Source organism: Lycium barbarum, chromosome 6 (assembly GCF_019175385.1).
Source record: "Lycium barbarum isolate Lr01 chromosome 6, ASM1917538v2, whole genome shotgun sequence".
Taxonomy (NCBI): domain Eukaryota; kingdom Viridiplantae; phylum Streptophyta; class Magnoliopsida; order Solanales; family Solanaceae; genus Lycium; species Lycium barbarum.
Window position 1 is genome coordinate 134788062 of NC_083342.1, and position 15452 is coordinate 134803513.

A 15452-nucleotide genomic window follows, 5' to 3' on the forward strand; every position below is an offset into this window, starting at 1 on the left:
TTGTGTATTCCCTCTTTTCCCAATTTATGTGATACACTTTTCTTTTTATAGTTTGTCCAAAAAAGACTGATACATTTCTATTTTAGAAATAATGCAATTTAAAACTTCCCCTTTTATCCTTAATGAAATGATTTATAACCACACAAATATCTATGACTTATTTTAGATCACAAATTTCAAAAGTCATGCTTCATTTCTTAAACTACGTGCTTAGTCAAACTATATCACATAAATTGGGACAGAGGGAATATTATTTTTTCAGATTATGTTGAGTCTTGAAAGTTTCACATTTTCCGGCATAACTTGTGGATGTTATGATGCATATATTGAAGCTAAATGTAAACTTTGCCGAGCTAATCTAAACTTATGTCATTTTTCAGATTACGTTGAATGTTGAAATTTTTTATTGTCTGGCATAATTTGTGAGATGTTAGGATAGATATGCCGAAGGTAGATGTAAACTTTGCCGAGTAAAATTTAAACTTTTGCCGCGGCAAAAATGTTGAAGGATAAAAATTAAAGACGACAAATTTGAAGCACAAAAATTAAATATCACCCCGAAATAGGGACATTTGTGTGAATGACAAGTTCATAAGCTTCTTCTCTTTAATATTTAAATTTTAGCTTTAATCCTTTTCTTTTCAATATGTTAATATCAAAATTAATCATTCCTTATCGTCTCGTGCACATTTTACCCCTTGCATCGTTCGTCTTTTAGGCTAAAGATCATCTTGTGTGCGTTTTAACCCTTGCTTTGTGCATCTTGAAATTTTTTGAAACTTTTATTTTAATTTCCTTTTAAATATTGAGTATAATTTTTATGTGTGTCTATTTATAGTTTTATATTAACAAGCTTTTTGCATAGAAAGAATTACGTACAATATTGTTCAGAAGATATGACAGCTTGATCGACCACAATTAAATAAATGTAGCAACTTGAACCTCAAGGGAGTTGAATTTTCAAGCTATATTCTATTTGCTCCGATGGAAGAACTAGTCTATGGAGAAGAAGCGACGAAACAAAAGGTTGAACTTTGAGACAAAATATTTTAGGGCCTGTTTGGAAAGCCACCCAGGTAATTAGAATTGGGTGTAATTGGGTTTAATTACACAGTTTGGCCTGTTTGTTTGACCAGGTAATTACATAGTTAGGTGGGAATTGTGTGTAATTGAGAGGGTGTAATTACACTCTCCCATTCTCAAGGGAGGACTGAGAATTGGTGTAATTACACCCTGTAATTACAGGGTTACTTTTTAGTTTATTTCTTTTTAATTTTATTTTAATTTGTTTTATTTTTTAATTTATTTTTTATTTCTATTATTTCTATTATTTAATTTATTTTTAATTTTTTTAATTTCTTTTATTTTCTAGTTTATTTTTTATTTCTATTATTTAATTTCCTTTTTATTTTTACTTTTTAATCATTTGTCTTTTTTAAAATATATTTTTCTTTTTATATAATTTATATTTCATTTCCTTTCTTTTCATTCTCAACCTTTACTTCTTGTGGTTCCATGTGATTGCTCGTATTTTTTTTAATTTTAATTTTATTCATTTAACATAACCATGCTAATATACTAATTTTTGAAACTACACATCTTAATATTAGAAATAATGAGTCATTAACAAACTTGGCATATAAAAAGTGACATTATTAAAATAGAATTTCGTTGTGAATGAGGTTATTGACTTATATTTTCCCTTTTCTTTGAATTATAAGAGTATTACTTATGTTACGTTGAAACTTACTTATATAAAGTTAGAATCTGACATAAGAGTAGTATGTTAAAAATATTCTTTCGGATTTTGAATTTAGCTTATATTTTATATTTTAAAAATATTTGTTTTAGTACTATTGACTTGTTATTTCACATTGTATGTTATTTATTTTTCACTTACAGTTGATAGAATTATTGTCAAACATTTGAATAGTGTTATGGCATTATATTTATAAATATTTTTTTTTTGTCAAACATCCAACCCTATGATGTTCTCACAAAAAAACGTATGCTTTTAATTTTTATAATCAATTAAAATTAAAATATTATTAATTTGAAATTAAATATAAATTATTTTTTACAATATTAGTTACAAATATATGATTATTAATTAACATATTTTCAAGAAACAATGTATTATTAAATAACTAATTTAATATCATTTATAAAGGCCATATTTTTTAAATATTAATTTTAATTTTTTTATAATTATTTTAGTTTTAAATTAAACTAACTGTGTAATTACACTTGTGCAACCAAACAACACACTTGTAATTACCCTGTAATTACATTATGACAAACAAATAGGTCGTTGTAATTACAATACTGTGTAATTACTAGGGTAGTAATTACACCAATTCAATTACCAGGTGGCTTTCCAAACAGGCTCTTAGTGATTGGATTGTGAATATGTTAAACAAGTGATTGCACGGTTTCCCTTCAAATGGACTGCTCTTTAATTTTTGTCCTTCAAATAGGCTGGATGCTAATTTTTGCCGTTTGTAATTGAACTTATGCTTATAGGGGCATAAGTTCTTTAAGGGCTCGAACATGGGAAATTTGCAGGATTACCTTCGTTGGGGGTGGTCTTTAATTTTTGCCCCTCAAATTGGTGGTATTTAATTTTTGCCCTTTGTCTTTGCAAATTCTGCCTTAAGGCATGGCAGAATTATGCCTTAAGGCCCAAATTTGCCTTAATTTGCAGGGATAGATTTGTAAAATTCTGCCTTAAGGCAGAATTTGCGAAGGCGAGGGCAAAAGTTAAAGACCACCAATTTAAGGGGCAAAACTTAAAGACCATCGATTGAAGGGAAAAAATTAAATACCACCCCAAATAAAGGAAAATCAGTGCAAAAAAAAGTTCGAACATTACTTGTGAATATTACCAGCTCATTTAAAGGCCAAGAATTAAAGAATAGCACGGGAACAGAAGTGCAAATGACCCTGTATTAAATGAAGGCTCTAGCTTTGGGCCTTTGGTTATCTCACGTGATAGCTCATTTCAATCTTGGAAAAATTACGTGAGAAGTCACGATACCATAAATAAGAACATAAATAGCAGAACTTTTCTTATTCTACAAAAATAACATTATTTATTACATATATAATACATTAAAAAAAGTATATGAAGAATGGGAATATCCCCAAAATCAGGGATTCAGTCATATCTTTTAGTCTTTATTTTCATTTAAGAGATGAACACATCATTTATTCTCTTATTTAAGATAAATATCTAGTACGTATCAATCTTCTCCAACATATATATCCTCCATCTCCTATTACTCACCCCTCCATTCCTTTATTTTCCAATTGAAAAAATACCATGTTTATTTATGGTATAAATATATTTTTGCAAAAATACTATGTGTGTGTATATATATATATATTCGAAAATACCATGTATATTTATGCTATAAATATCCTTTTACATGTATTAAGAAAATAGGAATAAAAGTTTAAAAAGAAAAGGAACAAAATTATTTTTTCGAATGATTGTATCAGTTGTATATGGAAGATAAATATTCTGCCCAAAAAAATAGGAAAAATTAGTTGGGAATTGATTCATGTTCAACTGAATTATAGGGATTTTCCTTTGGAAGTATAATATTTAGTTGCTATGAAATGAAAACCAAATAACCTTTCTACGGTTATGCAATTATTGCCTAGTTATGTTCTTCTCCCTTGAATCTTTGTCCGATCAATGTGAAACCAAAAACAAAAAAAAAAAAAAGTGGGGGAAGAAGGCGCGTGCTCTCTTAAACCAAAATAACCGCCTATATCTTCATTACTTTCACATCCCTAAAAAAAAATTAAACTATTTACTCGAGATGCCCCCAAAATTATGATATCAACGTGGTATATAAATATACTGAAATGATATCATAGAAGACTGCTTCAGTATAGTGAGATGGTATTAAGGATGATCATGTTCATTTATTAAAAAAAACACATTTTTCTCGAAAGAAAAACTCTATGTACCACCATATTATTAGTATCATGGAGAACTGCTTCAATCTTTCAGTGTGACACTCCTCAAGACCATGGTATCATCGTGATATATAAATATATTGAGATAGTATCATGGAGGACTGTTTCAACCCTTTTCTTAGTCCTCCATGATAACATCATATATAAATATACTGTAATGGTATCACGGAGGAAGGAGTTTGGGCGAGAGGGTATGTCAGGTAAATATTTCCAGCCGACTGGGGTAGAAGCGAAATTACTTTAAAAGGGACATAAGGCGGGTAAATATTTTATATTTTAGGGGTATTCGGTGTTGTTTTCCCAAAAAAGAAATGTTAACGTAACAATAGAAGGTTTGCTTATAATTAAGGCCAATGATGCCGTTTTACTGAGACATCTTTAAAGTACATTTATTCAAATGGATAGAAAGATATTTGGTGTAGAAGTTATTATCTCAACAATAAAATATCCTTATTATAATAAGTATTTTTTTACTTAATTATTATTTATTGTAAAATATGGTATGAATTATTAAAGATATATGAATGACACACAATAATCTAACTAATCTATCTCTTAAAAATACTGTCACTTGAAATATATCACAATTTCATTCTATAATAATGAGGGGGCTAATGAAACTATTTTAGTAAAATTTATTTATTTTAATTCTCGGTAATTGCACCAAAAAATTGAGTTCCTTTTGAACTTCCTTCTTGATTAATTATATTGTATTATCATCTCGCCATCACAGTTGAGTTCTTTACGAGCCGCCTTTACCCGTTTACAAAACTCTGCCATGAAAAATCCACATAATTATGTACCGTAAAAGTATCCAACATGCATATTTGTTGGATGTTTTCTGATTATTTCTGCCCTAAATAGGTATGAAGTGCAATATATTTATAAAATAATATTTTCAAATAATTATTTTTAGTTGCATGGACATTCCCGTATTTTTTTTTTGCGCAGATTACCCTTCATTTGGAGTGGTCTTTAATTTTTGTCCTTCAAATTGGTGGTCTTTAAGTTTTGTCCTTCGCCTACTATCCCAAGGTTGTGGATTCGAACTCCAGCTCAGTAAAAAAAAAAAAATTCGCATGCAAATTCTGCCTTAAGGCCAATTTGCATGGACAGAATTTGCAAAACTGGCCATGCAAATTCTACTTTTTATTTGGGCTTTAAGGATAAAAGTTAAAGATCACCAATTTGAGGGACAAAAATTAAAGACCACCCCAGAGAAGGATAATCCTGCAAATTGCCCGTTAATTTTCCAATCTCTAAGTCGGTAAGAATCTAGCGTGTTTCATGGACTCTGGGCCGCGTTACCAACTCAGTGGCCATTTGGTAGATTTTCCACTAAATTGGATTGGGCCACAGCTGGATCCCTATACTCTTTTATCAACTTTTTTTTTCTTCTGTTTCTTTTCCTGTTTTATTTAATTGGGAGGGGTGATGGAATCGGTGAAAAATGATTACACAAGTGACAATTTCTTTTTTCTCTTTTCCAATTTGATGAGATGACTAATGAGACAAATGTGACTGCCTTAAATTGGAATTAATAAGTTACTTAGCTGATAATTACATGTGGTTAGATGCATTATATATTCAGGGCCCCATAAAATATTCCCCCAAATCTTTACCATTTCCATTTTTTAGTGTAGGATTACAGGAACAGAAAGATCCTTGGCAGACAAGAGATCTTCAAATAATTTGTTATGTAACTGATTTACTTTTTAAAAGAAGAAAATTAAGAGTGTAACAAGAAATTAGTTGTTTTAAGTTTATGCTTATGAGGTTAATTAATCTGTTATTCGTATCAAATCCTGGAAATTTGATGTTCGTTATATTTCATAATCATTCTATTCTCTCTCATGGATCCATCTAAAACTAGCACTAACATTTCAAAATATTTCCGTTAAAATTAATTAATTGAAGCGATCGACATTTCTAAAAATGCGAAGACATAATAAATGAGTATAATTTTCATACCTTTCTATTTTGCACATATTTCTAATAAGTCTACGCAGTAGAATAACATCTTGTTTGGGCTAAAATGGAAGCAAGTTTACAGAGCAAAACATATTTGAGCATGCTCTTAGGCATTCCAAAACTAAAATAAAAATAATCAAATATAGCCACACAAATAATATAATGTCAGTTATCGTCTGCAGGAAATTAGTACTATTTTTGTCACCATTTATCTGTCACCCATTAGCTTTTTGATTGTCAGATAATATTATATTGATAAAAGATTTTAGATTGTATTAAAAGTTAAACTATCATTTAATAAAAAATATTTGCAACTCTTAACATTCATGTACTGTTTACGAGTATTTAACTTTTTATTTGTGATAAAAATATATTTAAAAATAAATTCACTTTATATTGGACAGAGCTCCAAAAACAATCAAATTGACTTTCTATTGTTGGTATATCTCATTTCCGACACCTACTAACTCGCACTTGATAAATGCCTACTAAAAGGGTAAAAATTAACTACCAAGAGTTTTACCATTTCAAAGGCGTAGAGGATAGCATCCTATCCTATCTCATTTTTCGGTGATATTGAAACAAAAGAAAAATAAAAAAGAATCTCAATCTACAAAAAGAGTCAAAAAGTGATTAAAAAGAAATTCAATAAATGGCAAACAAAATCCACACAAAGATTCATAAGAGAGGCTCGTTAGTTGTAAAATAGGGACCACAATTGCAACTAATCATAATCACTTTTTTCCCTGCCCACATGGGCCTTATAGCTTATGTCGCTATCCCGTAGGTATCCTCAACTAGCCAGGACAACTTAGTCTTTTTGCTCATCCGGTCTATATAAGACACTTGCATTAAGAATCATTCCTTACACTCTCAATATCATAAAACTCTCTTTTACTAAACTTTAAGTCATTCTTCTACACAGTTGTCTTTGCTTGCTTAAAAATGTCGTCTAAGATCGGAAAATCCAGCAAGATCCGTTGCATTGTGAGGATCAGTCAGATGCTCCGACAATGGAAGAAAAGATCTCTAATTTCTTCATCTAAACGCATAGCTCCTGATGTGCCAGCCGGACACGTGGCGATCTCAGTAGGCAGTAGTTGCCGGAGATTCGTGGTGCGAGCGACGTATTTAAACCATCCTATTTTCAGGAAGCTACTGATTCAGGCGGAGGAAGAATACGGTTTCTCGAACCATGGAACCTTAGCTATACCTTGCGACGAGTTGCTGTTCGAGGAAATCCTTCGGTTCGTATCTCGATCCGGATCAGGCCGTTCGATTAACATTGAGGATTTTCAGAAATCATGCCATGCGAGGTACAGGAATAGTGTAGAGAATTTTGGTGATTCTCGGCCGTTACTTGGTGGATCTACTAAAAAATCTGTGTGTTAAAATACTGGGAAATTTTAATTATTAATTAGGAGTAGAAACTATTTGTGATCCTGAAAATGGTGATGGCGAAAAAAAGGCTTTTGAGGACTGAGTCATCCCTAGTTATTTTGTTGACAGACGCCAGATTGTAAAGAGTGTCCTTTATTCTTTTCTGAAGTTTATATTATATTCTCTCTTTTTTCTTTGTTCAGAAAAAGTTGTAAAAATACAGTAATTGATACAACAATATACTACTCTTCATGAAATGAAAGATTTTTACTTCTTATCTTTTAGTGATGGATCCTAATTATTTGTCATGGTTTCTTCATTTTCGGTTTTTCCTTTTTCAAAACTGCTTTTAATTATTTTTCTTGAGTCTAGGATCTATCCGAAACAACTTATTTTATCTTCACAAAGATAAGAGTAGGGTCTGAGTACACTATTCTCTCAATCCCCATACTCTTTTTTTTGGAATTACACTGGGTATAATATTGTTATTTTTGTTTAGTGATGGAAATTAATTATGAGATTTGGCTTTTGATTTGATGATCGCCAGATTCAGAGAGAATAGGGTGAGTATTCTTAAGCTAGCCATTTCTTAATTAAGATGTAATTAAACATATCACTCGTCCAGCTCCATACATTGAATTTGAACATCATTTTAAGCAAAGAAAAGGATGATTCATTTTTGTTGGTCCTCTCTTCTTTTGTTTTGCCGTATATTTCTTGATTTAAAATAAAATAAAATATGATACTGTCCAGCATATCACCTAGAGTCGATAGGACTGATAGAATCCCTCAATCCTTGATAATGAAAAATACTGCCTGGTAAGGAGCGTTTTCCCTTTGAATAGACCTTAAAGTGGCATGAATCTAACTAAATTAGTCGGATTTTAAAACGGATATTGAATGAGTTTCTTATCAAAACGTTGGTGATTTTATTATACAGTTAAAAACAAAGTAAACGATTTGATTCTGGTTATGTGAACTTACTCACATTGTCTATTTCGAAGTTAGATGGAAACAGACTTACTCGTTTTATCATGAATATCAAACTTAAATAAAAAAGGAATGTTGTGGTAAATTGGTAATCATCGTATAACTAATACACTCTTGAAGAGTAAAAATTTATAAACCTAACTGATCTGGGAATACACATCGTAATAGTTGTAATATTTGTTGGAGAACTATACCCCCCAAAAAGCAAAAGTTGTGACGGCAAGTCAAGGACTAGTAATTAAGTGAGTTGAATAGTCCTCCAATATGAGGTAATTAGTAGTGGTGAATATGGAAATCACTTTATCTTTTTGAGCACTTTTTTGGGTGGGAACTTTACCTTCTTGTTTTTTCATTTGCTAATTTTACACTTTTACTTATCTTCGACACATGCTGTCATGCACTTGATAGATAATGAACATTGTTTTAAAAGGCGAGGGCGTAAGGCGGGGCGTTTTATATCTGTCTCAGTGAGGCGTAAGCCCCGAGGCACGGGGCGTAAGCCCTATGGGGTTTTAATTTTTAGTATTTTATAAAATGATATAATTATAATAAATACTTTTAAATAGGTGAAATAGCGTAAAAAATTGAAGAAAATTATAAATAAGTGATATATATATATATATGCTCCAACTCCCCCCCCCCCCCCCTCTCCCTAAAAAAAAAAAACTAATTAGAACAATCTATTATACGCTACTTACAAGTACAAGTGACTATTCGTTACTTTTTTTGAGATAGTAGAAGACAAGATAAATAATTGAAAAAGAATATATATATATATATATATATGCGCTCCACCGCCACAAAAAAAACTAATTAGAACAATCTTTTATATATATATATATGCTCCACCCCCACAAAAAAACTAATTAGAACAATCTATTATACGCTACTTACAAGTGACTGCTCGTTACTTTTTTGAAATAGTAGAAGACAAGATAAATAATTAGAAAAGAATATATATTAGGTATTCTAGCAATAAAAAAAGGTCTTGACTTTTAAATTTAATGTTTCAGTTTCTTTTTAAAACATTTGAGTAATTACATGTTGACTTTTGAAAATTTGAGCATTATATTAAGGACTTATTTAACAAATTTCGTTTTAGTTTGAAGAAGTTTTTTGGGCTTACGCCCCAAACGCCTGGGCGTACGCCCCGACCCATCGCCCCGGGGCATTTTTGGTACGCCCCGCCCCAGGGCTCGCCCCGAAAACGCCTTTTAAAACACTGATAATGAGTAATAAAAAGGCCAAAGGCAAAGGGATATTCTTTTGATTCCTCAGTTGTTATAATTTTGATTACATTCAGTGTAATTGTTACAACCCAAGCTTATGTTGGCTTGCATGGATTTTTCTTTGGACTAAGTCACATCGAGCCTCAAAATTACACGTACTATGTGGACTTATGTTATGTCTTATATAAATCTCCATTACCTCTCCCATACCGACGTCGAAATCGCCTAATTAATATCATATGCATCCCTTCTTCAGAAACTTGCCAGCGTATACTAGTCCTATGTTCTCTATGACCCGCCCTCGTCGGTCTACCCTCTGCCATGAATTGGGTCGTAAAAATGATATTTCATTAAGCATAGTTAACTTTAATTCAATAAAGTGTATTTTTAAGTCCATTTACATAGTAAATACATTATACTTGGATTATTTTGAATAATTATATTACCTTCAATAAGAAATAACAATACAAAATTAACATGATATGTGGTAATTAAATGGTTACGTAAATACATTATACTTGGATTAATTTGAATAATTATATTACCTTCAAATAAGGAATAACAATATAAAATTAACATGATATGTGGCAATTAAAAAGTCTAACAGTTAACACTTCGTTAAATTTGTGAATTCATAAGCAAAAGGATTAAATTGCACATCTCAATCAATTAAAAGCTTAAGCATACATCAAAATGATGCAAATTTGAAGTTATTGATATTCAAGACTAAAAATGCAAATTTCTCAAAAGAAAAAGAGATAAAACGGACATAAAGATTTCGAGTTTATTCTTTCTTATTTGTCATGGACATCGTTCAGGTAATAAGTGGCTTTAGAAATTAGTAACATACAAACAAAATTACTTCAATTAGCGAAACGAAAACAATTAACAGAACAATCATGATTTCAATCCTTTCACTTTTCTGTAAAGAAACTTGTTAAAACAGAAAACTTTTGAAAAAACGACATCATAATATTAGGATAGAAAGAGCAAATTTTTACCGGATCATGTGAATGAACAATGTCAAAATATTCTCCTCTTCAAAGTCCAAAAGGCGTGCTCTTTGGGGTCCCTCCATTAGCATTAATCTATACGAAAGAGGAGGTGATTGTGATATTGAAAGCATTATTTTTGGTAATCATAACATGGGATAAAGAGTTGGAGACTGACTAATTGGTGGCTATAAAGACTTGGTCTAGATTAGAGCAAAAAGAAACATAATATTCTGTTAACGGGACATAAATTTTTGTCAAATACTAGTTGGATTTGGGCCCAATTGATTAGAGATATGGCCAGCTAATATTAAGCAACTTTATTTGGACTTCCAAAATTGGGGCCACTCCAACGTTGGAGTCTACATCCAAGAAATACTGGAGAACTTGGCTACTAACGGATTAGATTTTTAGTGCGTGATTTAATCGGAAGACGGATTCAGAATTATAACTTTACGCGTCAGCACTCAGGTTCCAATCATTGAACCCATAATTTTATTTTTTGGTTTTGTTTTTTCTTTTAGTTCTTTTCTTACAATGGGGGGTGGTCAGGCCTTGGCTGTAGTGCAACGCCTAGGCAGAGAGCGAAGACCCAACACCAATCTACCTTGGCGGGCTGAGTCGATCATCTTGTTTGAGTTCTCGATTCATATATAGTTCAACATTTTCAGTAATTTTCGCGGAGTTTGCATAGATAAATCTAAATTTAAGCTAAAAGTTAATAGTTCAAATGAATACATATCTATACTGGTAGATCTGCCCGACTTGACCTCTAACCAAGAAACCAGAAAATGGATGGCTTACACGAATTCACATTCCATACGTTGATTTACAGTAAAGTTCATAAACTTGGGAATTGATGTATCAGACAATCACTAAACCAATGATATTTATCTCAGAAAGTTACTTTCTTTATTTTGTAACAAATCACTCAATTATTGTTATTTTAACTACAAAGTAACTCAACCAATTCATGTGATTTTTAGGTAAATATTGTTGACGCAAACATTTTTCTAAGACAAACTTAAAAAAAATAAAAAACTACTATTAATTTTACCAATGACCCACTCTACTGGTCCAACATGCTAAAATTAAATGGGTCGAATATATAGTGCATGGACCCTTTTACAAATTTTGTGACCAAGAATTTGTCATAATTCCAGCACAAACTTGAAGGGCACAGATATAATTTTTGTGACAATAAACCTGTTCGTCATAGACATTCTGTCACAGATCGATAGATTTTTTTTTTGTAAGGATAGACCTATTATTCAGAGGTAGGGAGTTTCTAAATTTGCGGTGGATATCCTCCATAAGCGTTAGGAGGAAAGGTTGAGCTTGACTTGGTAGGGTGACCAAAGGTGCACATGAAAATGCTCCTTACAAATTGCACGCAGAAAAAAATTGGAGATAGGACGTACTAAAGGAAAATGAAAGGGAATTGCACATGTCTATGAGTCCCCAGCTTGAATATACATCGATTTAGTTGTTAAAGGGACTATCTGTTTCGACAGCAGATCAGTATCAACTAATTATTAGCACATAATATATACTTTTATATAACACTAGTTAATTTGCCCGCGAAAGACAATAAAAATATAACTAAATAATCATCGTTATAAATAAATGTTATAAGAAAATTTGAATCAAATAAGTGATCTAAAAGATACAAATTCTATTTTTGAAGTCATGATCTAAAGGATGGTAATATGTATCCGGGGAAAAAATATCAAAATTTTATGCATAAGAATTTTCTAGAATTTAGAAATTAATAACAAAATCAATTCATGTTTAAAAATAACAATTAATTTTATAACTGCAATATAACTTGCAACATCCGATACAATGATAAAAAAGTAAACGCACTCTTAAAATAAAATAGTAATTTTAAACTTGATTATAACACCTTTCTGAAAGGTTAATAAATAGTTGCATTTCTAAACATTGAAAATATGTCTCTCGCTCCATTATTTTAAGACTAATGAATATCAGTCACATAAATCTCTTTTACAGTACGATAATAAGAACTTTAAGAGGAAAAGAAAAGATGAAATGGTATGTTTGGATGTTCCAAAAGTTCATAAGAGATGGATACTTTTATTGTAGGCCAAAGTCGCCCCGTAAACTTTTCCACGTATTCCTCATGGCCACCTAAACTGACGCTTGTTCCAATTTGACACATAAACCAGTACACATTTGAACCCATTGAGCACCTTTTGCTGAGGTGGCAAAATGTGTGTAATGCGTGTAGTACACTCGTCGGTGACATGGCAAAGTGACGAATTAAATAATGACACGTGGTATTGAATCCAATTTTTTTTTAAAAGTAACTTTGTTTAAATAAATCAAAAATATATTTTAAAACTTTTTTTTAATTAACCCAAACACCACCCTACCCCACCCCAAACTTTTCTTTCCCACCGAACCCCACTCCCCCCTCCAGCGGCGCCGACACAACTCCCACCGGCTGCCACCCCCCATTTCACCTTCTTCCCAACTAGTAACCATTTCCCCCATCCCATTTCCCACGATTACGAGGAGCAAGAACGGACTTTCACCCGAAAAAAATAATTAATTCGTGTCAACCTTGGCGGAAAAAATGGAGCTTCGCCGGAAATTTTTGAGACCTAAATCTAATACGATTTCTAATGAACAAAATACAAAGACACTAAAAAAAAAAAGATAGAAGAAGTCGAATTACAGAGAGAGATTACGGGAATGGAGGGGTGGGAAAAAATAGTTGGATGGAAGAATGAAGGAGGAAGACCAGTCCAGTCGTCTTCTTCCTTTTTTTCTAGTTAATGGTTTTTTTTTAATAATTATTTAGATTATATTATTAGGTGTATAAGCTGGAAAAAAAAAATATTATTTGGATTCGTTTCACGCGCTTTAAGAGGGTACAAAACACGTTTTTTGCCACCTCAGCAAAAGGTGCTCAATGGGTTCAAATGTGTAGTGGTTTAGGTGTCAAGTTGGAACAAGGGCCAGTTTAGGTGGCCATGAGAAATATGTGGCAAAATTTAGGGGGCCGCTTATGACTTTGGCCTTTATTGTACCTTGATAAGTGATAACTAAGAAAAAGCCAAAAAGAAACGAATACCTCATCCAAATAAAGGAATACACAAGCAAAAGCATGAATTCAAGAAAGCCTGCGAACGTAGAAATTAACCCAAAATTTCAAATTATTCCGTCCCAACTATGCGAAACGGGAAAGGAAAGAGTGTTAATCATCTTGTAAGCATTACCAATTTTACTCTGTGAATATATCAATAATAAGGGGAAAGGGAAAAAATAGACCTCGGTGCCAAGTTACTTTTATATATTATGACCATAAATTGAAGGAAAGTGGAAAATGTAGAAATCTCAAGCTACTCAGAGGGAATGCTTTGTTATTATTGATGAGAATAGCCAAGTACATGTGCTCCATATATAGGAGTGAAGATACATAGAGACCTTAGCCTACTACACTTGAAATACATGAGTTCTATTCTAATACAAACAATACTACCTAAACCTTATCATGACACAACTAGATACATGCAAGAATTTGAGTATAACTATAACTCGGATAACAACCACTAATGTATATCGTGTATATCCGGTGTATCCTGTATATCAGGATGTATAACCTGTATATCAGGATCCTTATCTTCAACACTTCCCCTCAAGCTAGTGGGTGGAGGAACTGCCACTCCTAGCTTGCTTCTGAAACCAGTAAACACTTGCTTTGTCAAGGCCTTAGTGTGTATATCAGCTAGTTGATCCTTTGATCTTACAAACTGTGTTAGCAATTGTCCTCTAGCCACCTTTTCCCTAACAAAGTGGTAGTCCATTTCAATATGTTTAGTCCTTGCATGCATAATAGGATTAACAGTCATATATAGAGCACTTAAGTTATCACAATACAATATAGGAACTCTTTTGATGTACACGCCAATATCATGAAGAATGTAGGTGATCCATGTCATCTCAGCTGCAGTAGATGCTAATGCCCTATATTCAGCTTCAGCACTTGATCTTGCTACTGTAGATTGCTTCTTGGATGCCCAAAAAATGCAGTTTGCTCCAAGATAGATGCTGTAACCTGTAGTTGATCTCCTAGTAGTTGGACAACCTCCCCAATCTACATCTGAATAACCATATAACCTGCAAGAAGACCGTGAGATAATCCTGAGACCATGCTGCAGAGTTCCTTTGACATATCTGAGGATTCTTTTGACACCTAGAAGATGCTCACTATTTGGACTCTGCATAAACTGGCTAGCCAAGTTGACTGCATGAGTGATATCAGGCCTGGTGAGTGTTAAATACTGCAGACTCCCAACAATGCGTCTATACAAGAAGACATCAACAGGACTGCCTGTTGCTTCTTGTAGTCCATGCTTCTAAGCCAGGGGTGTATGCACTGCTTTGGCCAAGGTCATGTCAGTCTTATGCAGGAATTCAGCAGCATACTTGCTTTAACTCAAGTGAATTCTCCTGAGAACTGCTTGACTTCAATGCCTAAGAAGAAATGAAGAGGGCTAAGATCCTTCATTGCAAACTCTTTGCCTAGTGTGATAATAATCTCTGAGACATGCTCAGAATTACTTCCTGTTATTATGATATCATCCACATATAATAAAAGCAAAATTGTGCCTCTTTTGCAATGTAGTATAAACAAAGAAGAGTCTGCCTTGCTGCAAAGAATCCTAGATGAAGTAAATATAGGCTGAATCTGTCAAACCAGGCTCTAGGTGCCTGTTTGAGGCCATATAATCCTTTCTTTAGGAAACAGACATGATTGGGATACCTGAGATCAATGAATCCTGGAGGTTGGTTCATATACACTTCTTCTTGTAAATGACCATGTAGGAAGGCATTTTTGACATCTAGCTGCTTGATCTGCCAATTTGAGCTGATT

The 15452-nt window shown here is 32.5% G+C and overlaps 1 protein-coding gene across 1 annotated transcript; it reads left to right on the forward strand.

Annotated features, from left to right (window-relative positions):
• Positions 1-6805: 6805 nt before the first annotated feature.
• Positions 6806-7622, forward strand: LOC132600267 (auxin-induced protein 10A5-like). Its single transcript, XM_060313341.1, has one exon. The coding sequence runs from the start codon at positions 6904-6906 to the stop codon at positions 7348-7350; it is 447 nt and encodes a 148-aa protein (XP_060169324.1). The 5' UTR covers positions 6806-6903; the 3' UTR covers positions 7351-7622.
• The last annotated feature ends 7830 nt before the right edge of the window (positions 7623-15452 follow it).

Coding starts and splice junctions, on each gene's coding strand:
- LOC132600267 (XM_060313341.1), top strand. CDS start 6,904: ATGTCGTCTAAGATCGGAAAATCCAGCAAGATCCGTTGCATTGTGAGG.